This window comes from Argentina silus (assembly GCF_951799395.1).
Source record: "Argentina silus genome assembly, chromosome: 3".
NCBI lineage: Eukaryota > Metazoa > Chordata > Actinopteri > Argentiniformes > Argentinidae > Argentina > Argentina silus.
The window spans coordinates 16909701-16926030 of NC_139657.1; the positions used below are offsets into that span (position 1 = coordinate 16909701).

General features: G+C 46.1%; 1 protein-coding gene across 1 annotated transcript in view; it reads right to left on the reverse strand.

Moving 5' to 3' along the window:
- ntrk3a (neurotrophic tyrosine kinase, receptor, type 3a) overlaps positions 1-16330 on the reverse strand; it is a gene marked incomplete at both ends in the record, with an annotated part of 139145 nt that overhangs the window by 26254 nt on the left and 96561 nt on the right. The window contains one exon of the mRNA XM_083665589.1: positions 1253-1441. Within this exon, the coding sequence (XP_083521715.1) occupies positions 1253-1441 (189 nt within the window). The remainder of the gene's footprint in view (positions 1-1252; positions 1442-16330) is intronic.

Below are 16330 nucleotides of genomic sequence, written 5' to 3' on the forward strand. Positions count from 1 at the left end.
GAGCAGTTTGGATACACACAACATGGAGTACAATGAGTGGATATGGCAGCCTGCGTTTTTCTGTGTTAATAGAGAGTGTATCAGAGACAATGTGGGAGCTTGCACACACACACACACACACACACACACACACACACACACACACACACACACACACACACACACATACACACACACACACACAAGGGAGGATGATTCATCAGCAAGCATCTTTTCATTCGCTCCCTTCAGGATTCCTACACAACAGAGCCAGCGGATGTAGAACCAATGCCAATGTAGTGTGTAGAGGTAGGAAATAAAGCACCATAAACACACATGAGTGGTGTGGGCTAATTCCTATTCTGAATCCTATTAAGAACCAGATCATATGAAGATCAGCCTTACAATACTTGCAGAGAGTATATACTGCCAACGGGGCATTAATCCCATAGACACAACCTCCACAGATTAACATGGATCATGGCCGATAAAAAATTAAATGAAAAACAGGACGAGCCAAGAGCCAGCCTTACGTGTATGTTGATGTTCTACTGCGTATCGTATGAATAATGTATGTCACAAGTGTGTCACACCTACAGCATAATGCAGTGAAGCATTCTATTGTATTTCAAATGATTTTTGGGCCTTTAGGTAAGCCTAGTGTAGCCAAGGCCAAGTTAGTAAGAACACTGCATGTGTAAGGGGCCTTGTACACCGTTTTTAAATCCACCAGCGACCTTCCCCCAGTTGTTTTCAATGGGAAGGAAGCACCTCCAGAGGCGTGCCTCGCTGCATATGGCGCCCTCGTATTGAACTTGTTGTTCAGCTTTTGGAAAGGCGTGCTGCGCATCAATGTCAGTTTGGGCCAAGAAACCAATCAAATTGACGGAGGGGCGGGACAAACTGAAAATTCACAACAAGATGGCGGCTACTACAGTGGAAAATGAGGATGTCTTCCACTATAGTTTCTGAAATAAATATACACTGTTTTTGTAGGAAACAAACCATCTCTGAATGTGTTTCACCTCCTCTTACTGGCTACTCCGTTACTAGCATAGAAACGCCTACAAAGTTCATGTTAGCATAATCACTAATCGTTGCTTGCAACTTTGCCAGCTAAAGCGCTGTATAAGGTAGCCTTGCAACAACATTCACAAGGCCACAGTTTCAGGTACAGAAGTACTTTGCTAGGCTTTTTGTTGGCAAAAGCGTGTTTGGGGGACACACGTCCTAAGAGAGTATGACAAAGTAAACAAGTATGCACTGTACTTACAGGTGGCAGGTTTGTTGCAGTTGTGGCCATGCCTGAAGTACTGTGGGTTCTCAATAACCGGGATACGGGTCATACCGATGACCACAGCGTCAGGGCCGGCATCCAGCGTACACGGGGTGATGATGCCATGGTTGACATGGTGGAGGGGGCTGGCGGAGTCTTCCTCACCACTGATCACTGCTACTGGTCCTGAGAGAAGGGGGGGGGAGAGACAGAGAGAGAGAGAAAGAGAGAGAGAGAGAGGGGGGGAGGACAGAGAGAGAGAGAGAGAATGATAGTGAGATGAGGAGAGAAGAAGAGAGACAATCAGTCAGACAGACAGCCATCAGAGAGAGGTAGCCTGTCATCATACAAAGGAATTCCATTACCCAAACACCATGGCTGCAGTTTAATCAAAAGAGAAAGCATGATGATAAATAAATGAGCTGGGGCATTCATAATTTATTAATATGTCTGAAAGCAATAAGCAGGCAGACTCATTTGTCAGTGTAAGAATTGTCTCTGCACGGTTGAGCTCCACTGCCCTCAGCTTTCAGCTATCTAAACAAGCTTTAACTGGCTTAGCCTAAGTATGAACCCAGCAGTCTCTGCTGCAATGGCCTTGGGCCACCATTATCCGTACAATTCAAATCCTCACCCAGCCTCACATTACTTAATGTCCCATTCATGACAAAATCTCCACTCCCATGCTGTATGTTATGAGAGGACACTGATGGTGTCATGAGAAAATGACAAGTTTGGGGAGAATTTCAGATATTTGAAACTGTGTTGCTGAGGCAGAGATCAACAGACCTGCATCAAATGAAAATGTCAAAAATGACATGAGCAGCGTTTGATTTAGTTTGCCTGGTACAATGCAACCAATGGAAAAGTCATAAAACTGATAACTCAATTCAAATCAAACACATACCAAATGCTACCAAGTACTTGATATGTGTTTGACCTGGAAAACAACCTCTAGGAAGTGGAAGGCAAGAAATACACTTCAACACAGAGGCAGCCCAGTGTTCAGACTAGCTGACAACCCCAACCTTCAGCCATTGACAGGCCATGGAAAGACAGGAGTCATGGATCTCAACATATCAAAGGTCACACATTCTGACAGGGGTGGGTGGGTTAACAGGCAATGGACTTGGTAATAGACAGACACTCGCTGGTATAGATGACCTTTTACCATGCAAAGGTCATACCATGTCAACATACACTCACCAAACACTTTATTAGGAACACCTGTACACCTTCTCATGGTGGAGGTGGTGTAATGGTGTGGGGAATGTTTCCTTGGCACACTTTGGGCCCGTTAATACCAATCAATCATCGCTTGAATGCCACAGCCTATTTGAGTATTGTTGCTGACCATGTGCATCCCTTCATGGCCACAATTTACCCATCTTCTAATGGCTACTTCCAGCATGATAATGCACCATGTCACAAAGCAAAAGTCGTCTCAAACTGGTTTCATGAACATGACAATGAGTTCAGTGTTCTTCAGTGGCCTTCCCAGTCACCGGATCTGAAATCCAATAGAACACCTTTGGGATGTGGTAGAACGGGAGATTCACAGCTTGAAAGTGCACCTGAAAAATCTGCAGGAATTGCGTGATGCAATCATGTCATCGTGGACCAGAATGTTTCCAACATCTTGTGGAATCAATGCCACAAATAACTGAGGCTGTTTTGAGAGCAAAGGAGGGCCCTACCCAGTATTAGTATAGTGTTCCTAATAAAGTGCCTAGTGAGTGTATACTGTATGAGTTCAACTATACATAGCATCATAGCACAATAGCAAGAAATGGGAGTCAGGATTACTCTATTTCTATGCTCGTCCCACTCCACCAACTAACCCACAGACGGTTCCCTATACCACTTTAATAAAGTGAAAGTGCTAACTACACAGGAATCAGCCAGCCAGCCATATAGAGGTTTGTATGCAGGCTACATGGGGTAATAAGACAGCTCAGCTCTTGTCGCCTCTAACAGCAGAACAAATCATTTTCGACTTTCTCTTTTAAAAATGCATTATGCTATGAGAATGCCTTTGAGCTACAGGGATATAATGCTATATTATACAGGGAGCGTTCATATCATCCACAAATGTAGTAGAAGATAAATGCGTATGAATATAATAGATAGATGTTTACATTTTTCTGAGTGGTTTCAACATTCTGCTCACCTTTGTGACGTTGTGTGAATGTGAAAGGAGAGAGGGAAAGACAACAACACTCTATTATGTTACAACGCAAAGTTATGCAGGGAAACAATCATGTCAGTAACAATCTTGTATCAACACATAGAGTTATTGTTGCTCTTTCCATCTGCACCCAAAATGCAATATACTGTACGGTAACATGCCAACATGTTGCTTTAAATCACATTTGGGTTTAAAGGCAATGCCATTGTGACTGTTCAATGGTGTCCAGTGCGTCAGTTTATAGTTTACAACTTGTAATCTATCCAATCAACATCATGCAATCAACATATTCTGTCTCATCTCGGCCCTCCCTGAATATTGTTAATAAAAGTCTTGCATGAGTGTCACATTTAAAAACAGCATAATTATTACCCAGGATGCTTTCTTAATCAAAAAGGTCTCACTGTCGAAATGGGATCATGTAAGTGTGATTATCAACTGTTTACATCAGCTCAGTATTGGCAGGTGAAGAGGAGTGAGTGTGTGTGTGTGTGTGTGGTGTGTGTGTGTGTGTGTGTGTGTGTGTGTGTGTGTGTGTGTGTGTGTGTGTGTGTGTGTGTGTGTGTGTGTGTGTGTGTGTGCATGCATGTGTGTGTGTGGTCGGTGTATGTCTGTCTCTCTCTGTCTGTCTGTCTGTCCGTCTGTCCGTCTGTCCGTCTGTCTGTCTGTCTGTCTGTCTCTCAGTCTCTCTCTCTCTCTCTCTCTCTCCCTCCCTCCCTCCCTCCCTCCCTCCCTCCCTCCCTCCTGCTCTGTAGTCTACTGAAGCAGAGCCCCTGTGTGTGCAGCTCAAACAAATGTGATTACTACAGAAGCCTCCCATGGTGTATATACGATGCCAAGCCTGTGGAAACAGAGCGGCAACTGACACTGGTGTTGTTTACTAACTGTCAAATAAATATGACTCAGACAGCTGAATGAAGAAAATAACGTCCGGACAACCAATGTCGACCAACGTCAGCCCTCTTATTTACTTTGTGGACACATTAATCAAACAAAAACGCAAAGAAAACAGCAGATGAGTCCTTATACAGACAATGTGTCGGTACTGTGAGTGCTCCTTCACTTGTAATGCTCTCCATCGGTTGTGATACGGTAAAATGAAGCATAAAGAAGCCTTAGGCTACAATACATCATTTATACATCCTATATTTAGACCTCTTTAACACTATTCACACTCACTGTCGTGACAGTGGTGCTGCAATGTGGTTCAGCAGAGTACAGTAGAAGGAGTTATTTGTCTTTGGGTTCCCTTTGCTAATATCTCATAGTTATAACTGTATTACTTGGTTCCATATTAGAGTCTAGAAACAAGCAGCTTGTCCTATTTGTCTCCCTTTTCATACGAATAACACCAACCTCATTGCATTGCAGTATCAGCCTCCATACTCTCTCCCTTGTTTATTTCTCAGTGACAGTACAGTCCCATCCCATGGCCTCTCTGTTGGGTAAGGGGTTTGATGGCCTTATAATTACCCCTCTGACTTACTAAGTTCCTGGAAGACCATGACAAGCTAACAAGCCCGCATCACTCTCCCTAACAAAGACTGTCAGTCAGAGGAGACCAGCGGATCATTGCCGGGGTAACAATATGGTGGGCTTCCTCAGATGTATGACGATAATAAAGTTGGTGCGTGGCAAGAGGGCTCCGGGCCGGTGAGGGGTAAAGACATGGATGATACTGAATGTGGAATCTAAAGGCACAAATCACTGTGAACTAAAGACTGATGTTTGTTTACATCGACTGTAAGCTTCAAGGCCTAATAGACTACATTCCAGCTGTGCCAACACAGAGGGAAACCCAATCTGATAGCTATGAGAATCCTATCTACAGCATAACTAATAAAGCTGAAGTTCCTGGTATTATCAATTCACTTAAAAGGAGAATGACAAACAATTGTTCTGGACCATGCTTATGTCTAGTAGGTTGTAGCATGGTTTAAATAGATAAAGTGTGCATATCAGTGGTCTTAGGATTTCTACAGCAGAACTCATACTAAATGATGCTCCAGAGCAGAACATTTAGAAAAAACCTTTGAATAACTTTAAGCCTTAAGACCCAGAGGATACACACTGGACTGTGTGTACTGTACGACTGGCTGCCAAATAACCACTCCAGCTAATTAGGTCATTTAAGATACTTCTCTATTCCCTAAATTGGAAAGCCTACAGTGTAGGTCATACCATCACTCTAGCTGGGAGGATCAGAAGAATCAAGGTAAATGCTATAGGAAGAGTCCTCACAAGGTCAGGACATAGTGTGTTTCTTTTCCCTAAACTCAATGGACTGTAGAACTGTCAATCAGTCGGAGATCAACAGGTTGCAGGCTGCTCACATTAGCATTATCCTGTCCAAAGTGTTTGGCATTTGAAACAATATTTAGAAAATCTGAAGTACATTTGGGATGTCTTCTTTTAAAATACGGTCGGGAAATATGAGCAAATAATATATCTGGGGCTCAATGTCATGATTGGAACTCGTGGCTGGCCTTTTAACCAACTGGCTAATCACTTTCATTGTTAGAGTAACTAAAGATGAATGTTCCATGGTGTGATTGATTGAACCCTTTATGAAAGGGTACAGACACTTTTAAGTTTACTTTACACTTGAAATAGTCAATACGGTTATCGAAGCGCAATTGAAAGTGTATTTTCTGTCTGAAAAGGGTATGACAGTAATGTTTTCAAAATGGCCGAACGTGTTGGAACTACCAGCGAATGAGTGAGGATACATGCAGAGAGTAGAATGTAAGGATGCCATGTACATCCACTAGGTCCTCTCTGTGCTTTTTGTTCTTACTTCAAATGAACTCAAACCTACTGTTACATCACTGAGAGCATGTTTGATAACATTAGTCTATGAATGTATCTATTTGAAAAGCACATTAAAGTACATGGTGGATCAAATACAGCATACATTAGTCAGTCTCTTTATTGTCCTCTCTTATAAAGGCCCACATCAATACAAGTGCTTGAATCAATTCCTCTAAGTGGATGAACGGGGGATGAATTGTGGCCCATCATGATGAATTCATAGTAAGGTAATACATTCTCCCCATCCCTCTCTTTCTCATCATTTCCACTCGGTCATTCTCCTCCCTGTCTCTTACTTAGATGCTGTATACATCTGTAGATTTAGAGAGACTAGAAGTGGCAGTGTTCACAAAGCACATAATACAGCTTTGTGACATCCCACATCATGAAGACCATGGAAAGATTGGTGCTAGCACACATGAGGTCCCTGGTGAAGACATCCTTGGACCCCCTGCAGTTTGCCTACCAGGCAGACATTGGTGTGGATAATGCCATTATCTACCTGCTACACAGAGCTCACTCCCATTTAGATGAGGCTGGCAGCACTGTGAGGGTCATGTTCTTTGACTTCTCCAGTGCATTTAACACCATACAGCCCTTACTACTTGCGGATAAGCTGCTGAGGGTGCAGGTGGACTCCCCCATTGTTTCCTGGGTTACGAACTACCTAACCAACAGGCCACAGTTTGTACAGCTGCAGGGATGTGTGTCGGACTGGGTGGTGAGCAACACTGGCACCCCCCAGGGGACAGTTCTGGCTCCCTTCCTCTTCACCCTCTATACCTTGGACTTCAGGCACAACACAGATACTTGCCATCTGCAGAAGTTCTCGGATGATTCTGCTATTGTAGGATGTGTCAGTGGTGGCCAGGAGACCGAGTACAGAGGACTGGTGGACAGTTTTGTTGAGTGGTGTGAGCAGAACCACCTGCTACTCAACATCAGCAAGTCAAAGGAGATGGTGGTGGACTTTAGGAGGACTAGGGTCTCCCTGTCTCCTGTTTCCATCCAGGGAGAGGACGTGGAGGTGGTCAAGAGCTACAAATACCTGGGGGTGCACCTGGACAATAAGCTGGACTGGACTGGTAACAGTCCTGTACAAGAGGGGCCAAAGCCGGCTTTATCTCCTGAGGAGGTTCAGGTCCTTTAGCATGTGCAGGACTCTGCTGAACATGTTCTACCAGTCAGTGGTGGCCAGCGCAGTGCTGTACGTGGTGACACCAAGAGGCTGAACAAGCTTATTAGGAAAGCTGGTTCTGTCCTTGGTGTCACCCTGGATACTGTGGAGGAGGTGACCAATAGGAAGATGAGGATCAAACTCCTGGCCATCATGGACAATCCCTCCCATCCCTTACATGATACTGTGGTAGAGCAGAGAAGCTCCTTTAGCAACAGACTATTACAACCACGTTGCACTAAGGAGCGCTATAGGAGATCTTTTCTGCCTGCCGCATAAGACTGTACAACTCCTCCGGCTGGCTCGATTGGGGTGATCAGAGTCAGGCTGGGGGACGTTAAATCATACTGGACTGTTCTTACTGTATATAATGTTTCAGATGTCTATTTTATTCTATTATTCTATTGTCACTTTATTTTGTTGTTGTTGTTTGTGATGTGAGCTGCTGTAATGCCTTAATTTTCCCTTGATCTGCTATCAATATTTCTATTATTAAAAAAAATCATGGTCTGTAAATCTTTATGCATTAATGCCAAGACTGTTTTAAGTAAAAGTATGGAATGGCGGTTAATACTAATGGTTGATACTAATGGTTGATGGATATTACACACTGTAAGTGCTAATAAAATTGCATATGCCGATCAGCCTCAGTAGCTTTTTAAAGCTAACTGTCTTATAGAAAATGGCTGGATCAACTTAACACCATTACTTTAACATCGTAAAATGCATCTTACGGATGGATCTTGACTTCAAATAACCCACTATTATGCCTTTTCAATCATAGTGGAGTTCTCCAGCTGTCCGCAGTGTTCTTCCTGCCCTTTCTACAGGCAAGAACATTACATAAAGCACTTATAAAACACATTTGAAAGATGAACAGTTTTGTCCCTAACATTCATATAGCTTCAAGGCCAATTGTATTTACTGCCAAAAAGGAAACACATTTTTTAAACTCTTTTCTTGTTCTCGTTCAACAGAAGAACAAAGCCAATTTAATAAGACACTGAGAAGGCCGGCGTGGAGCCAAGAGTTTCCTGGCAGACGATGGGCGGGGTGGAGATGGGCCAGAGGGGGGGGGGGGGGTGGAGATGGGCCAGAGCAGAGATGGGCCAGAGCAGAGATGGGCCAGAGCGGAGATGGGCCAGAGCAGAGATGGGCGGGGTGGAGATGGGCGGGGTGGAGTGGAGGGGGGTGGAGTGGAGGGGGGTGGAGTGGAGGGGGGTGGAGTGGAGGGGGGTGGAGTGGAGGGGGGTGGTGCGGGGGGGGGGGGGGGGGGGGGGGGGGGGGGGGGGCCCGGAGGCAGGAAGTGGCAGATAAACGATGAACTGCTGGGACTGTCAACTGTGGGACATTTCCCCCAGTACACATATGTCCCCAGCAGGCAGAGAGAGAGAGAGAGAGAGAGAGAGAGAGAGAGAGAGAGAGAGAGAGAGAGAGAGAGAATAGAGAGGGTAGTCCAAACAAACAGTTGACCACAACACCACACAACAAAATAATCAGATGAACTGCAAGATTAGAACTGTGATTGTGTATGTGTCTATTTTCTCTCTTAAACAAACACCTCTCTTCTGCCTTTTTCTCCTAGCCAGATGTCTAAAAGAATAAGATCCTTAAATACCACTGCAGTTGGTTTTCCCCACTCTCTAACAGAGATGGTGTTGTTAAGCTTGACTGCCTATACACTCCCATTCATGGTAATTAGCCTGTAGAATTTCCTTTTTTTCCAGACAATTTCTCTTACACTAGTTAATTAGACCCTAAAATAACTTAAGCACCTGTGAAGAGAAAATACATCATGATATCAGCACATCCATAGGATCCATTCTCATATGCCGGAGACTCCTATAGCCCTGCTAATCAGCACTGCCGATCTGTTCAGTGAACCACTAAATGCAGAGACGAGAGGTATAGTTCTGACTGTAGAAATTTGGCATTTTTCCACATGCCTAGCCAAGTTCCATTGTGATTTGGCATCGCCAAAGTGCAGTGTCCTAGCATCAGAACTACACAAAGAACAGAGGTGTGTCATTGTGAAGGTTGACTTAAATGATGAGTTAAAAGAATGATGAGTTAAATGTCACTTGAAGTCAACACGGTTGAAGAGAGTGGGAGAGAGAGCGCACATGTGTGTGTTTGTGTTTGTGTTTGTGTTTGTGTGTGTTTGAGAGGTGTGTCAGTCAAGAGATGTGTCAGTCAGGTCCAGTCTTAAACGAGGTGACTGTGGTAAGCCATGGGTTTGATAGTGGTGGATATTGGTCCGAGGCGCTCCAGTGGTTCTCTACCTCCTCATAAATCCATTAACAGCAGTGATTTGGCTCTCTGAGCTCAGAGCTCAGCGTGCAGCACTAGGGAAGTCATGCTGTTTATCACAGTGTGCCTCTGACCCAAAAAGGAGATGGAGCAGAGTGACAGAGGAGGACCTGGTACTGTACACCCTCACACACTTCAGGGAAATTATTTAAAGAGTGGCAAACCATGATGAAGGTACTCTGTACCAAAAAGTTGGGTCATCCTTGCAAATGCATATCTGGGACTTTTTTCATCAAGTCTGTGTCCTACGCTCCTTTTCTAAACCCTCAGTCACTGACGAACAGCCAACCCTTAAGAAGAGAACAAAACAAACGAACGCTACGGTAGAAATCAATAAGACTTCTTCCTCCAAATCCTTATATTAAATCCTTATATAAAATACACACAAGCACACACACACACACTCCCATACGCACACACCCCCATACACACACACACACACACCCACACACACGCACACACTCCAAAAGTGCAGAAACACTAACCAAAGAGACAAATAGACATTGAATGATGATTATACGGCAGTCAATGATCTGTCCACTGATGTTTATATTTGCCAAGTGTAGGACACTGCGTCGTCCTCTGCCTGTTTCCCCCCCCCGTCCCTTCCTGTCCCTCCCTGTCCCTATTGGTGACTAACTGTGACAAAACGCCTGAGGCTTAAAGGTAGTCAGTTTTATGTCCCCAAGTAAAGTAGGCAACAGGATATTTATGACCCATCCACAACAGCCAATGTGTATTTTGTTTATAGCTGCATAAAAGCGCTGTGGGCGGTTGGGAGGGAGTGGAGGGAGGGGTGGTGGAGCAAGGGGAATTGGGTGAGGGATGGGAGGGGGAGAGAGGAGGGAGGGGGAGAGGGGAGGGAAGGGGGAGTAAAGGGTGAGGGAGGAGAGGGGAGAGTGGAGGCGAGGAAAGGAGTAGATGAAATTAGAGACAAGAGAGGGTGAGAGGAGGGGAGGAGGAGAGACCAGACGAGGAGGGGGGGGCGAGGGGAGAGAGGGGGGAGGGGAGAAGGAGAGGGGAGGGCAGGGAAGGGGAGGAGGAGAGGGGAGGGGAAAGAGACGAGGAGGAGAGGGGAGGAGAAAGAGGGGAGGGGGAGAGACGAGGGGGTGGGAGGGGAGGAGAGACGAGGGGGTGGGAGGGGGCGAGGGCAAGGGCAGGGGAGGGGAGGGGAGGGGAGGGGAGGGGAGGGGAGGGGAGGGGAGGGGAGGGGAGGGGAGGGGAGTAGGAGAGACAAGGTGTAAGAGGGGGTGCTGGGAAGGACAGTGCAGAGGCAGCAGCAGCAGCAGCAGATCATGCCGCCTGAGGGGACAGATGAAGGGCCAAAGGCAACAGACACAGAGCCTCTCACCACAGGAATACATCAATCACCTGTAGTCCAACAACACCAACAACAACAACAACACCAACAACACATACCTTATTCCCCTAAATTCCCACACATCAGCCAGTCACCATGCATACACCTGGGTACTCAACTTCAAGGTTTACTTATGGATTAGTTTGTTTTCTATGTTTCTACCACGGTCATTTTGTCTGTGCGTGTGTGATCTGTATGAGAGAGAAAGAGAGTTGTGGGTTTTGATTATTGCACACTTGCCAGTCATGTCAGGTAATGTACATACTGTATGAATGGATGACACCATCATCCTGTATTAGATTAGATTAGATTCAACTTTATTGTCATTGTGCAGAGTACAAGTACAGAGACAATGAATTCAATGAATTCAAGGGCAGCAGCATGCTTCGGTTTAAAGAAAATGCAGAGGCTTGAGAGGCCTTAACAGCATTGTAGCATAGAGAGAGCGTGACTGAGTGTATCTGATTGTAGGCAACCTATTCATGACTGAAGCACTGCTTTAGAACCAAAGGTCAGTATTCCCTCTTCTCTTTTAGAAACAAGTCAAAGTGGCTTTAAACAAGGCCATGAAGTGCCATTACACAACACAAGGTGCATAGAAACGAAGAATAGAGTATGGGGTAGAGCTTTTGTAATGAGTGAAACATGTGTTTAAATGTGTAGGACTTGTATTCCAGCAGAAGGAACATCAGCATTCTCCATTGGCTGCCTCGTTCATTCCTATTCATATCACAGCCCAGCGACATGTTGTAACACAGAAAGCAGCATGACATCAATAACACAATCAGGACCATTGCCTCGCCGCGGTCGTTGATTAAACCAACACAGCTAAGAGAGGGACACACACATACACACACACACGCACACACACACACACACACACGCACACACACACACACACACACACACACACACATACACACACTCGTAGTGTTGACCCTGATGACTAATGTTACCTGCTAAGTATGTAGTGGTACACACATGACCATGTGTCATAAACCTATTATCACATTGGGATTTCATGGCCTGCAGGGGATTTCATGATAGTCGGTTGACCCAGGGGGATTAATTTATTACTCTCCGCTCATTACCCTCTCTGGGACCAGCCACAATCACCTTCACAACTGTGTGTGTGTGTGTGGGGGGGGGGCAAATGACCCTGTGTGCCCTAGAAACACACACACACACACACACACACACACACGCACACATACACACACACACACACACACACACACACACACACACATACACACACACGCACACACACACACACACACACACACACACACGTTTTTCAACACTATGGCTGTTTACAACAATGCCAAATAATGCCAAATCTTCTGTGTCAATCTTCCAATGACCTCTACAGTGATCATCATGTGAAATCCAGCCACCGTTCTTCATTTCCTTTTTCTTTTCTCCCCTCCTCCGCCTGGGTGAGTAAATCACGTTGCAGTAAGAGGACACGACTATCCCTGTAGAGTAGGCAACCAGTGACTCCTCTCCTCTTCTCTCCTCTCCTGTCCGCCTATACATCATGTTACAGTGACGGGTGCAGCAGACATCACACGCCCCCCCCCCCCCCCCCTTCTCCTTCTCTCCCTCCCTCTCACACGCTACACTCACTACACGCTATCTCAGAAGCTAGAGGAGAGGAGAGGAGAGGGGTGTAAATCAAGAGGAGGACACGCATCCATCGCACAAGCAAAACATTCCCTGATTAGGTGCTGTGTGTGGTGTACGGCGGATGCGACAGCACTGGTGGAGGTTTTATACTTCCTGCATGATTATGAATTGATGAGCCCCAGCCCCCCACTAGATTAGCCCCAGCCTACTCCCCCAGGCTAGAGAGCACCAGTAACCAGGAGGGGAGAGGGGGGGCGAATCATGGCCTTATCTGTTCTAATACAGGCAGGGAGAGAGGGGCCTTCTTCATCTCTTGCAGGATATATACAGTATAGCAAATTCAGTCAGCAGGAGGGGGTGGGGGGGTGGGGGGGTGGGGGCACTGGCTCATCAGATGGGAACACAGAACAGAGGTAGAGGGGGAGAGCAGAGTGCCCACCTCATCCTTTATAACCAGTCAGGGAGGTAAGGGAGAAGATACAGTAGGTGCTCATCAGTTATGAGCAAAGGCTTAGGTAGAGGAGAGTGGAGAGGGGGCTGTGGGGGGCAGGGATCTATCCCCTATGAGTAAAGGGGGAGAGGAGATTGGAGAGGGTAGGAGGTAGAAGGTGGAAAATGTATCATGTTCCATTGTCCCATGTGCTTGTCCATGGGGGGGGTTTTATAAGATGGCTCTAATTCATTTACCTTTATTGCCAGCATGGGGGGCATGTGAAGATGGGGGAGAGGGAGGAGGGATTAGAATAGCTAAACGAAGGCCAGTATTCAATCAGGTGTCCATGGGGCGCATTCTTCCACTTGTCAACACGTTTATCATCCTCCTCTATCCATTTAGCTAATCATATGCTGCTCTCTCTCTCTCTCTCTCTCTCTCTCTCTCTCTCTCTCTCTCTCTCTCTCTCTCTCTCTCTCTCTATCCCTCTATCTTGCCCTCCTTCTCCAGAGGTGCCTTTTTATCTCATATCTCATAGTTTCTCTGCTATGGCAGGTGCAGGGCTAAATGAATATAGATTCTCTATCCGTCTCTGTGGGCCTGTGGTGTAGGCAGAGGGAGATTGGCTGGTCGGAAAGCTCACAGGCTGGGGCAGACAAACAAACATACACACATACACACCCACACACACACACACACACACACACACTCACGCTTCTCCTCATATACATCTCTCACTGTACGTCTTCCCTGCGGAGCCTCATCTCCGCCACTGCGGAAACCATAAGTCAGGCACATCAAACATGTGGGAATCGGGGCTGGTAGAGGGGCTCTGTCACAGCAATCATCTGGTACATGAGGAAGAAATGGACTCAGTGATAAATGCCATGTTTTCTTATACACACAGACACACACAGGCTTATTAGCATGACCTACATCGATGGTATAGGTCCCCTTTGATGCGGTTTGACCCCTCACTTTGACCCCTCACTATGAGTACCTATTTGCTGAAGACCCCGATACAATCACATCAGGTAGAGGCAAGTGACACAGCTGGGCTGTTCAGGGTAGCCCTGGATGACTTGATGTCCAGGGCCAAGTCGAGGAAGAAGGACAAGGAGGTCTACACCACTGTCCTTCCCCTTAAGGACTGTCCGTGAGAGGCCCTTCCCGAACCCAGTCTTCATCATGAGGCCTCCGGCCTGTTGTCGTTGAGCAGCAAACATTTGTAGTCCCTTAGGGGCCACTCATATGCCAAGAAAACTGAACACAGGAGTGGACTTGCTGTCGCGGGAAGACCTTGGTGGTTGCAGATAGCCCAGCTACTCTACATGGCCCCTTGATGCCTCGAGCTCTGCAGGAACTTATTGTTCCAAGCGCAGGGCCAATTGTTCCACCCAAGCTGATGGATCTATGGGTCTGGCCCATGAATGGTCCAACCTGGAACCCAGAAGGCCTGCCTCCGAACTGATTGCCACGATTCAGAGTGCTAGGGCGTCATCCACCAGAGGTCTTTACGACCTGAAATGGATTTGAGGTGTGGTGTGAAAGCCACAAGATGGTGCCCATTCAGAGCTCTGTCTCTACTATCCTCTCCTTCTTACAGGCCCTGCTCGATAAGGGCAAAGCTTTCTCAACAGTGAAGACCTCCCTGGCTACCATCTCGGTATGCCACATAGGCTTCTGTGGGGGCGACCACTGGGGCACACCCCCTCGTTGGTCATTTTAAGAAGGGAGCGCAACATCTTCGTCCGGTCTTCACATTGTGGAACCTGTCTTTGGTTCTGGAGGTACTTTGAACCTCTTCAGATTGTTGGTGTAAAGATGCTGTCTTATACAACCACATTCTTATTCAGGTTGGCCACGGCCAAGTGTGTGAGTGACTTTGGAACACTATTGGTCCGTCGTACACGCTCTCAGTTTGGCCCTGGTGATACTTAGGTTATGTTATGCCCTAATGTAGCATTGGTTCCCAAAGTTATCTCCATGGCGTACCACAGCCAAGCTGCTTTATTGCTCCCTTTCCATTCCCCACCCTTGTCCTCTCCGGAGCAGGAGCTTCTGAACACCCTCTGTCCTGTACGTACTCTGTGTGTTTACGTGGCCAGGATGGCATTGTTCTGGGTTTGTGATCAGTTGTAGAGTTGGAGACTGTGAGATGTAGACGGAGTACAGCCTTGTATGCATACAGGTTAGGGTTAGGGTTAGGGTTAGGGTCCCATAGTAAGGGGTCGAACCGAGTCAAAGGAAAGAGAACTAGAGATAATGAATATAACCCAGGTTAGACACCTTACCTCATTGACCCTCTCGAGCTTGAAGAGTGGTTCGCTGGTTAAAATAGACACGCTGGTTAGGTCCTATATAAAGGCATATAAAGGTAGGCGGAGCTATCTGTCACCGCCCTGTACCAGGCATGATCGTATAGAGGTCTTCAGTGAATAGATACATAGAGTGGGGGGTCTCCCTCATCTCCTTCAGAGAACCTGGGTTGCATTCATAACCTCTTGGTTTGTGTCTATAGGAAACTCCAGGTTGACAGATAGAGCCTGGATCTATCGCCTTCCCTTTCTCATTTGTTCAGCAATTTCTCCAGAGTTTGTATGTCAATTAAAATGTCATAGACTGATAAAGGTTACTCATTATTCTGGGTTAAATAATGGAAACAATCCAGGGACAACGTGGTGATAACATGCTCTAATTTCCTTTCAGAGAGCAAAATAACACTTAAGGTGTGTGTGTGTGTGTGTGCGTGTGTGCATGCGTGCGTGCGTGCGTGCATGTGTGTGTGGAATAGCTTCAAAATGGTTAGGGTGTAAGTGTAAGTTATCAGGGGAAGGTATTAGCAAACATTAGCAACAATAATTAGCAAACAAAACCACTAAAAGCGTTTTTCGTCAAAGTTGTCCGAACCTGCGAAGTTCAAAGTATGTATCATCGCTATGATAATTAGTCTTATAATGTGACGAATAGGATTATTTATTTTATATCAATACATCTAGCAATGATAATTACGTCTTATAAAATGACGAATACGTAAAGTGCTTGAACATCAATAGTTGCACATGCAGGTTATGATAGAGGGCTGGTTTGGGTGCAAGTGTGTGTCCTCTATCTTCAGGCTCTGACAGCTCCAGTGTTGGTGAGATGTATCAGAAACAGTAGCGGCC